At 40.2% G+C, this 13,943-nt stretch overlaps 3 protein-coding genes across 3 annotated transcripts; 2 read left to right on the top strand and 1 right to left on the bottom strand.

Annotated features, from left to right (window-relative positions):
- Positions 1 to 6: 6 nt before the first annotated feature.
- On the bottom strand, positions 7 to 1,986 carry pagr1 (PAXIP1 associated glutamate-rich protein 1). The gene is made up of 5 exons (XM_072455546.1): positions 1,787 to 1,986; positions 1,374 to 1,543; positions 846 to 1,164; positions 674 to 762; positions 7 to 432 (listed from the first exon to the last, which is right to left on the bottom strand). The coding sequence occupies exons 1-5, from the start codon at positions 1,861 to 1,863 to the stop codon at positions 197 to 199; spliced, it is 891 nt and encodes a 296-aa protein (XP_072311647.1). The 5' UTR covers positions 1,864 to 1,986; the 3' UTR covers positions 7 to 196.
- A 268-nt stretch (positions 1,987 to 2,254) lies between these two features.
- On the top strand, positions 2,255 to 9,134 carry kif22 (kinesin family member 22). The gene is made up of 13 exons (XM_072456606.1): positions 2,255 to 2,409; positions 2,619 to 2,830; positions 2,908 to 3,035; positions 4,084 to 4,235; positions 4,317 to 4,526; positions 4,799 to 5,195; positions 5,709 to 5,810; positions 6,727 to 6,866; positions 7,591 to 7,771; positions 7,856 to 7,944; positions 8,653 to 8,850; positions 8,930 to 8,989; positions 9,076 to 9,134. Exons 2-13 carry the CDS (start codon positions 2,643 to 2,645, stop codon positions 9,103 to 9,105), a joined length of 1,875 nt encoding a protein of 624 aa, XP_072312707.1. The 5' UTR covers positions 2,255 to 2,409; positions 2,619 to 2,642; the 3' UTR covers positions 9,106 to 9,134.
- A 1,199-nt stretch (positions 9,135 to 10,333) lies between these two features.
- Positions 10,334 to 13,671, top strand: prrt2 (proline-rich transmembrane protein 2). The gene is made up of 4 exons (XM_072456364.1): positions 10,334 to 10,613; positions 10,766 to 11,055; positions 11,152 to 11,281; positions 12,117 to 13,671. The coding sequence occupies exons 1-4, from the start codon at positions 10,382 to 10,384 to the stop codon at positions 12,131 to 12,133; spliced, it is 669 nt and encodes a 222-aa protein (XP_072312465.1). The 5' UTR covers positions 10,334 to 10,381; the 3' UTR covers positions 12,134 to 13,671.
- Positions 13,672 to 13,943: the final 272 nt, after the last annotated feature.

Raw genomic sequence — 13,943 nt, 5'->3', positions numbered from 1 at the left:
CTAGAGTTGACAACAGCTATGAACAATTAATTCAATGCTAAAAATCCACTGGTTGTTGACCTTTTAAATGCACTTGATATAAAAATATACAACTGCTCTTATGAAAAAGGATGTTTTATTTATCTAGAGTAATAACTATGGCCATCATACAAAACACAAAAATTATTTCATAAAAATTTAAGTTCCATTAAATGATTCAGTATCTTCTCTGCCTTGGGGAGAAGATGGTGTTGGGGTTGCTATCTCGCTCTCTTTCCTTATCCCGTTCTTTCTGTGAGTTAGGAGACAATGCTTCTTCCAGCTTTTTCTCGCATTTGAAGAGATCACGTCCAGTGCGCAAAATCTGCTCTTCAATCTTTCGATGTCGCTTCATGTCTGATAAAACTTTGTCCAATCTTGCTTCTCGTTTCACAGATGAGCGTGCCGATGACCCTACGTAATAAAGGACAACGGTTAACGTAATTAAACATTACCAATGTCACTCTTACAAGACATCGATTACAGAATTTTAGCGTACATTACAAAAAAAGACCTCTAATAGAGATCAGGGCAGGTAAAATACTAATACAAAAACTGATTTGTTTCATAATTTGAGGACTTTCTCCTTTCCAAAAACTGCCTTCTCCTCAGATCTAAAAAAACTGAAAATAGAAGTAAAAGATGTGAGTGCAACCTGGAGTTCTGCGTCTGTTCATGAAGGCATTTTTGGGGGTTCCTTTTAACTGCTCCTCATCAAAGTCAAATTCTGTTGGAGTCATGGGCCTGAAAAAATATTTTCAAACTTTAGTTTCCATTGAAACAACAGTTTCACAACATTGTAAAAATGTAAATAATTGGATACAGACTTGCGATCCCTCTCCTCTCTCTCTCTTTCCTTTGCTGCTTCATCTTCATTGTCTCTCTCAGGTGAAGGTGTTCGTTCAGGTGTTGGTGGCCTTCTTGGAAGAGGCACAAAGTTCATTTCTAGCATTTCCCCTTTGGCAAGGAGCTCATACAGTCTCTTGATTTCTGACGGAGGAGGTATCCAGGATTTAGAATCTTCCATTTCTTCATCACTATAAGGAATTTCCCATTCATCTGTGTCCTTATCGGCCTGTTTTGAATCTATATTGTCCACCTGTGCATCATCTTTATAGTTCCCATCTAAAGCATCTGTTTCTTCATCTATGGAGGTAAAAGAAGGTAGAGTGCTTAATAAATTCAACAATATATATATTAATAATTGCACTCGCTATACAGTACATATTATTGTGGAGCATTGTCTATTTCTACTGAATGATCATGTTAGTTAGTACTCCACGTTCAAGTGTATATAGAATAATAATGTCAGCTGTCATATGAGTTGAGTGGATGAATGTAATGTATTACCGTACCTTTCTCTTTAGAATGTGTATCTTCCTCTAGGACTACTTTAATATCCGTGTCTGCATCCTCTTCTTTAAATCCTTCTGATTGATCTGTGTCCTTTACGCCAAGAGCCTCAATGCCCTCTCTCACTGTCGAGTCAATGGCCTCAGCTTGCATCATTTGGGTGCTGTGTACACTAAGAAAAAGTAGAACCGTGAGTAAAACACAGAACAAACTATGTCAGAATCACATGTTCTAGGAAACTTAAGCTTTTTAAATAAATATACAAACATATGTACGTCATGTTACAGGCGTAATCACAGAAAACAGGAAACCAAACTGAATTATACTCCAATTTCAGGCCTTTGCAAAGCTATTTTCAAGAATAAGTTGTTAGTAGTTTTAGCTAGCTAATGCATGAAATTGTTTCAATAATCACCTGATCTTCGGCTTTACTTCTGTGTTAAAATGAAGTATCAAATAATTGTTTTCACGCAATATGGCAAGAAAATGCATGAGGCTCGTTACAGGTCATAAACGATATTACGAACATATAAACAAAGCGCCATTTTGAAAAGGAGGAAGCACTGCAGCGGCGACGTTGCGCGCTCTAAGTGTTCGGTTCAACCAGGGCGCATGGGCCTGGTGAATAAAGCATCTGGATCACTCCCGCCAAGCCAAGAACCCACAAGAGAAAATAATTTCGTTTACAGATCTACGGTCACTTGAAGCTACTTCCGGGAGATGTCCAAGCCCTTCGTGGCAGATACTCGTTAATTTAAAAAATGAATGTATCAAGTGTTGACATTAATTAAACTGAATCGTACAAAAAAATACTGACATATTTTTTTAATCCACAAAAACAAATAAAGGAAAATGACGCCTGGTCGTCAGCGGAATCTGATTGGTTAATCGCCGTTTCCGGTCGCTGCGCTCCTCGTTTGAAAAGTTTTCAGTTAAAGCTACTGTCGCCTCGTCGCCATTTAACGCGGAGTAGGCAATGTTTACATATTGGAATTAAACAAGAATAGAAAAGAGCAAGCAAAAAATTCTGAAAAATCGGTAAGACATGTTCAAAGTCTTGATTACGTAGTACTTTTGTTGGCAACCTACACGTGCACCTACATTTGTTAAAGTAGCAACAATGATTATCTCACAGCTATCAGCTGCGGAAAACGATACCAAACAATGTCATCTTAGCTGACTAGCTAGCTACAGCCTACATTTTTTGGCTTTAATATGTTATTTTGTTATGTTTCATTCACACACAGATTTCGGGCTTTGAGAAGTGAAGTATGGCTCAGCGTGTACCTGTATCAGACGGAGGGTCGAAGAAGACCTCCCGTGTGCGTGTGGCTGTACGTCTGAGGCCTTACATGGCTAAACCTGATGAAAAAGACGAAGGGCCCTGTGTGAGAGGCATAGACTCTCAAAACCTGGAAATTACCAACTGGAGAAACGCCACAGAAACCGTCAAATATCAGTGCGTTGTTTTTGCCTGACTGAAATAATCTAGCATATCATGTTAAAAATTAACCTGTTTTTTCATGTTTTGTTTAGTTTTGATGTTTTTCACGGAGAAAAGACTACACAACAAGAAGTTTTCCTCTCATCAGTGAAACCAATTCTCCCACATATACTAAATGGACAGAATGCAAGTGTTTTTGCATATGGACCTACTGGAGCAGGTATATTGATTTGATAGTATATTTTCCTGGGGCCCAGGTTTTACAAAACCGCACTGCACTTTTAGCCCTGTAAAATCCATAGACGACTCCGTGGTGCAGTTCCATTCCAAAATATATAGTTATTTTCTGTGAACTAAAAAATATAACTTTAGTTCTGTCTCATCCCTCAAAACAGGACTAAGTCGAGCCAAACCAAGAGTCGATCAACTACCAGACATAAACTAGTGTGGATCCAGGATGAGACTAAGTTATAACTAAGACTAAACCCGCCATGTCTACCAGAACAAGACCAGAGGTCTGTACTATAAAGCTGAATTGGAGGGTTAGTGAGGTAACCTCACAAATCCAGTTAACTTTCTATCAGGGTCCAATCTCTATGGCAACATGCTCCTGCTCCAGCCCAGGTTAAGTAGCAGAATAATGTAAGAAGATGACACTTTGACCAATCGGAAGAAACCCGTCCGAGAGAGCGGACAGTGTAGAGCGAGACGAGCAGTATTTCAGCAAATATTGAAATAAATGACTGCTTGTATTCTTTCATATCAATGCACATAGATTTATAAAGGGATAGTTAAATAGGCTACTCCTAGATTATGCAGGTGATTCGTAGATTGAATATTACCATTAAACACACTATTAAAATGTACAGGGGTTCCTTCTCCATAGGTCATATTGGCGCTAATTCCCCCTGCTCTGTGACCGCACACAGATTTATTGAGTAAATCTTTGGTTGATGGCACGAGTTGTGTACCTGCGTTACAGTATAACTTATCCAGAGATGAGCATGTCTTGGTTTGTCAATCTAGGCAAGAGAAATGTATCAAGGATGAGTACAGGCCTCAGGAGTGTAGTTATTAAGTAGGACAAAAGTTCATGGACTAAGTTAGAATGATATTAGGCTTAATTAAACCACATCTTTAACGGGACTAGTCTAGACCACGTCTGAGCACTAAAGCAAGACTAAACCATGACAACCCTGATCTTTGAAAATAAATGGCAATAGTTATAATTTTGATGCATAATTGTATTTCCTAATTCTTGTCAAAAGGCAAAACTCACACCATGCTGGGCAGCTCAGAAGACCCAGGAGTGATTCCCAGGGCTGTTCGTGAGGTTTGTAAATTGGTCCAGGCAAAGAACGAGGAAGACGGATGGGACTACCGTATTGGAATGTCTTATTTGGAGATATACAATGAAAAGGTAAAGGAATAAACATTTTTAACATTACATATTTATTACAAAATGTATTCTGTCATATTAAAGTTCATTGCATTGTACAAGGTACTGGACCTTTTATCACCAAACTCCCAAGACCTGCCAATTAGAGAAGACAAGGACAAGAATATCCTTATTCCGGGCCTCACTCACACGACCATCTTGTCCTTTGCTGAATTCGATAAACACTTTGTTCCTGCAACTCTTAATCGTACAACTGCATCTACAAAGCTAAACCAGCGCTCTAGTCGTAGCCATGCAATCCTCCTTATTAAGGTGTGTCATCATATTCATATTCTTTGTAACTTAACTCTGCTTAGAGTATGGTCAAACGGCATCTTAACAGGTCGTAGCCTTGTGCAGTAGGCTGGGATTTGGTAGTTGCTGCTGAAACTAATTCTCTGCCACAATCTCATCTGCTATCATGGGATCAGAGAAATGCTGTTTTCTAAATACTAATGTTTTACTAGTTCTATTTCATTTTAGCACAATTAACAAAACTTTTAATGTATAATTGTCACCTCTGCAACCTGTTTGAAATTATTAAGGTGGTGAGAACGCAGCATGCTCCATCTCATAGACGGCAGACTGGAAAGTTGTACTTGGTGGACTTGGCGGGGTCAGAGGACAACCGTCGTACTGGCAATCAAGGCATTCGTCTCAAGGAAAGTGGTGCCATCAACTTGTCCCTCTTCACTCTGAGCAAAGTGGTGGATTCCCTGAACTCTGGCACATTGGGCCGTGTGCCGTACAGAGACAGTAAACTCACCCGACTCTTACAGGACTCTCTGGGTGGCTCTGCACACTCCGTCATGATTACAAACATTGCCCCGGAGTACCAATACTATTTTGACACTTTCAGTGCACTGAACTTTGCAGCCAAATCCAAGCTTATTGTTAACAAGCCATTTACCAGAGAAACCGTGACGGTGCCCAATAGTCAAGGTGAGTACATGAACAAATACCCAGAATGCTCCTGATGATTCCATCAATACTTTTAAGCATCTATTAGACACAGATTGGTTTGTGGAGAACACTCGAGAATCCAAAGATGTTTTATCATTTGGTTTATCCATGTTTTAAAATTGGCAGCCAGTAGGCGGCACAGTTGTTAAATATAGGAGAATTGTAGAAAAAGATTCAGTTGTCATCTGGACTGTATTTTAGGGGGGGTGAAATCCTAAAGAGTCCAGATGACTACTAAATCTTTTTCTACAAGGGAATACTCCTGGACGAATGAGGGGACTACACCGACATGTATAGAAGAATTATTGCAGGCAGATGACTGCGCCTCATGAATGCTTACTATTCATTAATTTTGAATGTGCAACGCTTTTCAGGCCTTTCCTGTAAGTCGGTCACTACAGCCTTTCACTGTTGCCACCTTTGCGCTCACTTCCAAAAGTGGAAGTGCTCCAAATAATGAATGTTTAATTTCCCCTCTGTCCTAATCGCCAGTGAAGCGAATCAGAGAAGACCAGGAGGAAGGCAGTTCTGGATCAGGGCCACAGAAGAAAAGGCCAAAAGAAGAGACAAAAGCTGAGCCCTCTTCATCAACACATAGCCACAGGTGAAATGTCATGCTGAGATGTCAATTTGTCCTGCTATGAGAATTATTTGAGAGAAGAATTGTAATGGAGCTCCTTCACCCATGTGACAAAAATGTGTACTGTATGCCATTACTGCAGGGAAGAAATGGCAGCATGATACGCAACAAACCTGAAATTTGGCTTTAGTTTGTGATATTATTAAGCAGTCAATTATACAAACATATTTCGAGTAGCATTTGTAATAATTTTTCTCTTGAAATTACTTTCGTGCTGAAATAATTCATTCATAATTAATGGAATGGCCAATAACAATCTTAATCGTTTAATGGGTAAATCATTCCCCAAATTGATGCAGAAATACATTTTAAGCTTCATTAATGTGAGGCTTGACTCGCTGCTAATCTGTATAGTTGTAGAAATCCACTTCTCATCAATCTGATGCTTTGTCAATCCAGGGAAATGCTCTTGTTTTCTTCCCTCAATCATTTGTAAATCTTGGTTCACGAAAATAATCTACAACCTTTATTGCCAATGAACAAAATTCATAAACCTAGGAACTTAATTTGGTGATTCGGTGCAACATAAAACGATGAGCAATAATAAAACAAGTATGAAATCAGAAAGGGCATGCATTGAAGAAAAACATTTAAATTTACTATAAGATTAAAAAAAAATGATAAATGGTGCATGCTGGGATAGTGCAACAACAGACAGCACAAGTTCTATTCTACATGTATCATTGTGTTGGCATGACTCTTTATCCATTGAAGCTACAGTCATATGGTTAACTGCTCTGTATGTAGAAGGAGGCATGTAAATTGCTTGTCATTGTCACCTGTTGAATCTGACCCTTAATGAACTGGTATCTTCCACTAGGGTTGTCTTGGGGAATTTGTATTTTATAAAGTATTGTATTCACAAATGTACCTCTCTTTCTTTCCGTAGTCTTGCGGAGCCGTCTGTGATGGACAGACTGATTGCCCTGGAGAAGCTGATGATGAGCTGCCAAGACAAAGACCGACTCAATATGCTTAAAGATGTGGCTCAGTCTCGCAAAGAAATACAGGTGAAAGGGAACTACCACAAGGAAACTTATGTTTTATAATAAACCACATAAATGTGTGGATGGGAAGCAAATCATTCAAAGTTTCAAATGGAAGTGCCACTGTTGCTGGGATATGTTTTTTTTATTGATATCATATTTTGCGAGTAAAACGGTTGCATATGCAGTATTGTAGACATGGACCATGTGTGGGGAAAAAACTTTCTGCCAGAAAGTCGCGTCTTTGCTTCTCCAAAATCTGATGGCGCTCCTGCTCTGACTGTGTGATCCAAACTTTGTAGATGCGGTGCAAGGTCAGAAGGCTGTGTGAACATGGGTAATTGAACATGGGTCGTTCAGTGGCTGAACATCACTACACGTGCTTCAAATGCACACTAATACAATTAAGGAAGCGTTTGCATAATTGCCTTGTCATTGGCGGTAATGCATCAGGATCGTTATAAGTGGCACATGCTGGTTCTACATTATTCTCTGCAATAATACACCAGTAAGTGTGACTGAATTTAGAAAAAGGTAGCACAAGTGTCACTAGTGAAAAAGATTAGTCTTTATGATTAATGGCAAAAAAGGACAGTATACTATAAGGCAAGTTTATTTGTTAAACACAGAAGGCAATTCAAAGTGCTTCACACAACAGGAACAAATGCATTAAATAAAGGGCCTTCAAAATGTTTAGGCATTTCTTTGCACCAGAGATGTTCTAGTGATGATTTGTATTTGTCCACAGGAGTTAAAGGAGAAACAACGAGAGTTTGAGAGTAAAGCCCTCTTGATCGGTCGACTTACTGGTGAAGACTCTGGAATAAGCCCACAGTCCAGCTTTAAGAACAATATTGCACCTCTACAAAGAAAACCTTTATTGGACACCAAAGCAAATAAACAAAAAGCTGTAGTGCAACCATTACAAGGTCTGTACCTGTACAGTAACCCATAAATTAAGTTAATGCACACCGTAGATGTACTATAACACAACATTGTTTGTTCCTTTGCAGTTGCCCAACTTCAGCCTCTTCAGCAGCTGGCCATTGTCAAAAAACAGTCTGTGTGTGTGAAGAAGGAGAAACTCTCAGACAACCTTAAGGTCAGCAGTCAAGTCTTGAGTATTGTGCTGAGCTGAACTTAACTGAAGTGAAAAGATCTGATACATGCCAACTTGTCTTACACCCCCGTAGAACTTTAAAGGCCAATTCATACTTGAATAAAAAGCATGACGTTTGTTGGTGCACCTCGGGCTGTAAGACTCCTGACACATCAGCTAAGCAGAACTTTGTTTGGCAATATGGTCTGTCAAGAGGGCTCTGATTGGCTAAACGATATCAACTGACCTGTCAGTGATTATCTCCATAGCAACAGCGTGGAAACAGTTGTTGGGGCTCACAGGGGGCGGGTCCTAGAGGAGTTCTGCTGCGGTGCTTCTGTTGCAGTGTGACTGCCAAAGCCCAAGCAAACTGCTTGTTCTCGCAGCCTGAGGAAACGATACGGATGAAGTATGAATTAGCCTTAAGGGACCATCTTTAATTTGTCAAATTGAGATTTTCAGTTCAGTCCAAACTTAAATGGCTCCAAACATATTGTAGAACAGTGTAGATTTAATTGTGAAAGATGATTCCATTTTCATCTGGACACCGTTTTTGGAAAACATTTGCTAAAACTAAAAATGTCTTTCATAAAGTTTTGTAAAAATGTATTTATTATGCTGGCTATTGTTAAATATTCAAGTGACATTAAGTATTCCACATACTTAATATATTATGGATATAGGTAACTATCATAATTGTTTCCCATGTAGCTCGATGGAAAAGAGAACATCATGGAGAAAGGCTGGGAATCCCATCTAGATGTGACCGTCTTGGAACAGTCCCGAAAGAAAATCCTGCAGATTCTCAACAGTGGATCCCTCAAGGAGCTCAAGACTCTGCAGCAGATTGGGGACAAAAAGGCCAAGCTCATTCTGGGCTGGCGGGAGATCCATGGAGACTTCACAAAGGTAAGCTTTTGTGCATTCATATTTTCCCTTGCCACAGCTTGATTTGTGTTGTCTAAATCACAGTCATGCTGTTTTTCAGGTGGAAGACTTGGGAGACGTTGAGGGTTTGACAGGGAAGAGGTTTTCATCATTTATGAAGGTACATTTACAAATCTCATTGGCTTGTTAAATCCATCAAAGTGCAATATCCTCCTATAAACTCATATTTTCCTTCTGCTTTTTCAGGCAAACATCCTGAGCGCCATGGGCAAATAAGTGTTGCTTTTTTTGTGTATTTTATTTTTTTAGTATTTTAACATTATGACAATTTTTTTAATCATGACAATTGTGCTGATGTTTTGTTGTTACACCTATTTACCATTGATGGCGCCCTCTTGCCTGTAGTAAACATTATTTGACATACGCTTCTATGTGTTTTGTTTTTGACTCATTTCTATGATCCGGGTTTGTCCAAACTGTACCTGAACGATGCACTATTAATTCCATAGTAAGAGAAGAGATTGCGTAATGTCAATTTGAGTAATGATTATCTTAGTTCAACCACAACAGTGCGCTGGACCGGCCGATGGCGCGTGAGTGCTTCTGAGGACAGCGGGTCGAGGAGAGAGACGCGCGCCTCCCCCTCGCTCCAGACCGCACGTCTTGTAGATTTCACTTTTCATTTCGCGCACCTCCTCCTCCTCCCTCCCTCCTCTCGGATACTCTTGCCAGCAGGAGACTCCCATCCGATTTACAGCTCCGTGAACGACACAAACGACTGTCCTCCCGCCGCAGCACAAAGGGACATCCCTGGATTTGTTGGCGAAAACATTGCGGCGCTCGACCGTGAAGGTGGTGGTGGTGGTGGTGATGATGATGATGATTCGCCGCTTTTGAGCCAAGATTTTATTCCCTTAAGAATTGCGCCATGAAACAGCGAGAGATGCTACGACGGTGTTAAAAAAAGAAAAAAGAAAATCCGGATTAAAAAAGGTCAGTGTTTACTATCACCGCTGCATGACGTGTATTTTGTAACGTGCAACAATTTGTGCTGTGTAAATATCGACTGGTTCAAATTGTGTGTGTTTTTTTTTTTTCTGCTGCTTATGCATTTTGTCACGTTCAGTGGTTCAACCGCGGGTAAATGAACGAGCATCAGACCGCTCCTTTGACTCTGCTTTCCCTTTTGTTCATTATCCAGTCCAGCGAGTATTCCCCACCATATTGTTCCGTGCACAACAACCAGCCAGCCGCCATATGCCACTTATCTATGTGTACACATGAAATAATGCTGGACTATGTGCACACCTGCAGGGAGACACTGGCCACGGTTGTTAAGAAATCTCCATCTGTCATGCTTTAGTCATAAAGTCATTATAGGCATTTAGCTTATTGTTCAGCAGAGGCGTTTTGTTTACACACTCGGGCTGACTATTGTGACGTAAAGCCTGTGCATTTTGAGTCTTGAAAGAGTCGGATGTCCAATGTGTTTTTGCCTCCCAGGTGCATTCAAAGACTCGGGTTTGGGAGCAAAAGGAAAGGGTAAAAAGTCATGACGTCTGTGAACATGGAGCCATCCTCTGCCATTTGGCCTGAAGAGGAGCAGCCGTCATTTCTAGACCAGGAACCCGGCTCCCTGCCCAGCCAATCCCCCATTTCTGTACCATGCCCACCGGTGATAGAGGAACAGCTCATCAATAGTACTAGTCCGGCCAACATTCGGCTGCCCCACAGCAAATCCAAAGGCGAGCTCGTCATAGTTATCAACGAGAAGCTCAGGAATGGTGAGTGACTGAGTTTGCCCTCATTATTGTGGTGGGTGGTTACACAGCTGTTTATACCTTGAAGAAAGTCCAACTTGTGGCACATGGGGTTTATAAGGCGGCATGTAAACGCTCTTGTTTCTAACTGCATGTCCTTACTGTCCTGTGTGTAGGTAATGGGATTCACCCTTCAGACTGCACGTCTCCCGTCATCTCCTCTCCTCCAAAGAGACAGCACTCCATCTCTTATTCCCACCAGGGCAAAACCCGCAAGGGCAGCAGAGCAGGATCTGTTGGCTACACATCTTTTTCGCCCCGGCCATCTCTTTCGCGTCACTCAAGCATCGCCACCAACCCCCCTTTAGACCGGACCAAGGTTAAAGACTACCTGCTGCTCTCTGTGCTGGCCTGCTTCTGCCCCGTGTGGCCCATTAACATTGTGGGCTTTGTCTACTCTATTATGGTAAGCATATTTTTCACTGTGTGTATTTTTAGACTGCACTGTGTGTAGTGCATACGCCTTGGACTAAAGCTGACAAATGCTCTGCTCCTCTTGTAGTCTAAAAACAGTCTGGAGCAGGGAAACCTGGATGGGGCGGTGCGCCTGGGACGGGTCGCAAAGATGCTCGCCATGGTGTCTCTAGTAGGAGGGACGGTCATTATCGTCGCCTGCATCGTCAACTTGGCTAGTGAGTCTCCCAAATCTGACCTTTTTAAAAGCAATATCTCTCCCTCGTTTGCAATTATTTTGTAAGATTTACAAAATAATTGCGGCATAACATGCTGAAGCCTACATAGCTTTCCCTGTGAATGTCCTTTAAGGCCTTGACCCAAAAACATTACTGTCATTGTTTGTTATTGTAAATTCAAAGGACAAATTTATTTTTGTACAATCTGTCGTCAATAAGTATTTGAATCTGTTGGTACAAACCCATGGCAATTAATGTGCAACACTACTCCTCAGGAGCTTTGTTGTTAGTGCAAGAGAGAATTTCTATAATATTTGAAATTCTGCTTGCACAGCTTTGAGTGACTGCCACAATACCAGTGATCTGTGTAGTCTGTTCTGTTCTTTCACAACTCACTTGGAAAATATCATTGTTCTTGTACCGTTTGTGTATGATGTATCAGTGTTAAAGCTCACAAGACAAGTGTCTGTACTTTGAATGTTCCTAGTAAATAAAGGGATTCATGTAACCAAAAAGTGATTATTTTAGTGCCTTCCATCAGGTTAGTTAATGTTTGAATATAAGAAAATGATATTTAAATATGTTTTAGTTTGAGTCAGTCATGATGTCTTCAATGCACAGGCAGCGCCTGTTGGGCTCATTAAGTTGGTCGAGGTCCTCATTAACTTGATGACTTGAGCATTTGTGAAGATGATTTGAGTATAAGGGCTCTAGGACTTGACTGTCCTTGTTGTCCTGCTTATATAACTGTCCCCTGCGGTTTGTGAAAGTTTATATATCAATATTACACAATATATAGCTTTCACTAATGTGCTTCCTTTTCTTTTTTTCACAGTAAATGTGAAAACCTGAGTTTCGTTCCTCGATGAAACAGGATAAGGCATCAGACAACCTGGCCCACACCTGCACTACCGTCTTACCACCTAGTCATTACCTGGATGTGACACCTATTAATCAGTGCTTACTAATATTCCTGTTACCTTAATCAGTCCAGTCACTTTTGCAAATGGAGGAAAAACACATGCAAACCCACAGCTGCTGTGAGTCAGGGAGGTTTGTCTGCCCGGAGGTTTAGGTGTGACTTTTCATAATCTGGTCATATTAGGAGTATCTCCACAGACATCTGTACTGACCAAACAGGACTATAAATGAGGACAGAGGAAGGATGAAAGCCTCCAGCTTTAGTGCCACATACAAACTCAAAATGTCTGCCAAGTCTCCTTCACTGCACCACCAGGATGCTCCAGCTCGCCATGAAATCCCTTCACTTACACAGGACGGCTTTGGGATTTGTTGCTTTGAGCAGAAGAAAGTTCACCGTTTAATTTGTCTACTCCTATTTTCTGAGAAATGGCTGCAGCAGAAGATGATGAAATGGATGCTGAATGAGGATTCGAAATGAGCTCTGAAATGAAAATTAGATGATTATGGGATGTCATTTCAAAGAATTCTAGGCTACTTTTCATAATCTCTTTACTGTCAACTTACCAAATTTCTATTTCTGAGGAAAATTGTGCTTTCCTCGTCTTCTGGATACCACTGTGAACTGTAAACCACTGTAGCAACAACATGGTCTCTGTGTAAAAACACTTAACACGTATTATACCCTAGCTTTTGATATATTTGTAAGAAAACACTTTTAAATTTAAGATTTTGGATCTGTCATTTGTAAGTGTTGCTCTTTAACCACTGTGTCTCAGTAAAAAGATGGTGATATGGTACTTATATGGGCATCGTACTATTTGGTTAACAAATTAAATGGCTTGTGCTGTCATTTATTCTGTATCTTTGTGGCTGTAGCTTTAGTCTGGTACAATCGCGATGTTAAGTTTGCAATTCTTTTTTCTTTTCCATTTGAGAAAGGGGTTTTAACCGAAATGTATTGGCGATTTGCCTGTTTTAGTATCATTACTTTGGAGTAGCCAGTTCACTGTACTGCTGTCTTTGAATCCTAAATTATTGAATAGCCACCGATCTTTTGTGTAATATTCACTGTGATGTGAAACTACTGGGACTTGGACGAATGGTTCATCAAATGCAAAACCTCTTATGTATTCTGGATTTTCAATGAAACTATTCAAACCTAGCACTCCAAGCCCATTTGACAGCTATTAATATGGCTTTTTCTTATGTTTATACTAAACATATTACTCGATTGTACTAAATATTGCTAATGTTAATCTTTATTGTGCATTCTAGTTGACATAATTTAGCTTAAGTAGACACTGTTGGTTAGCCTTGAAAGTCATTGTTTTAGCAGGTTAAAATCTTTGTGGTTAATAGCATGTTGTGGATTTTTTTAATTCATATATGATTGGATCAAAATGACGAAATTGTAAGCTGGCACTTGGAAAACAATGCAGCACATTGACAATAAAGACACATGCATGGACAGTATTTGTTTTTGTAGTTGTTGTTTTTTTCAATAAAGTATATAATTGCTTTATCTATTAAAGGACTTTGGAGTTATGGCAAGATTGTGCTAGTTCCATTTACGCTCAACCGTGGACATACTGGTGACTCAATCATCCTAGCTAAAAACAATTGCCTTTTATAAGAGATTCTAGTGCAGAAATCATCTGGGAATCACTACTAGATTGACAAAGGGCAAAGGTGAATAAAGCTGTGGGACAGAGAATGACTGAAATAAAACTGTTCTTAT

Source organism: Eucyclogobius newberryi, unplaced genomic scaffold (assembly GCF_026437365.1).
Source record: "Eucyclogobius newberryi isolate DKJ021-1_F unplaced genomic scaffold, fEucNew1.0.hap1 SCAF_20, whole genome shotgun sequence".
NCBI lineage: Eukaryota > Metazoa > Chordata > Actinopteri > Gobiiformes > Gobiidae > Eucyclogobius > Eucyclogobius newberryi.
Note: the sequence above shows the minus strand (reverse complement) of the source record. Positions and strands in the feature narration are given on the sequence as shown.

Excerpts from the sequence above, each read along its gene's own strand:
- kif22 (XM_072456606.1), top strand. The coding sequence starts at position 2,643 with ATGGCTCAGCGTGTACCTGTATCAGACGGAGGGTCGAAGAAGACCTCC. Across the intron at positions 6,867-7,590 it reads AGTCTCGCAAAGAAATACAG|GAGTTAAAGGAGAAACAACG; the intron begins GTGAAAGGGAAC and ends ATTTGTCCACAG. Across the intron at positions 7,945-8,652 it reads AACTCTCAGACAACCTTAAG|CTCGATGGAAAAGAGAACAT; the intron begins GTCAGCAGTCAA and ends TTTCCCATGTAG.
- pagr1 (XM_072455546.1), bottom strand. The coding sequence starts at position 1,863 with ATGCATTTTCTTGCCATATTGCGTGAAAACAATTATTTGATACTTCAT. Across the intron at positions 1,165-1,373 it reads TACACATTCTAAAGAGAAAG|ATGAAGAAACAGATGCTTTA; the intron begins GTACGGTAATAC and ends TTACCTCCATAG. Across the intron at positions 763-845 it reads AGAGAGGAGAGGGATCGCAA|GCCCATGACTCCAACAGAAT; the intron begins GTCTGTATCCAA and ends ATATTTTTTCAG.
- prrt2 (XM_072456364.1), top strand. The coding sequence starts at position 10,382 with ATGACGTCTGTGAACATGGAGCCATCCTCTGCCATTTGGCCTGAAGAG. Across the intron at positions 10,614-10,765 it reads CAACGAGAAGCTCAGGAATG|GTAATGGGATTCACCCTTCA; the intron begins GTGAGTGACTGA and ends TCCTGTGTGTAG. Across the intron at positions 11,056-11,151 it reads GCTTTGTCTACTCTATTATG|TCTAAAAACAGTCTGGAGCA; the intron begins GTAAGCATATTT and ends CTCCTCTTGTAG.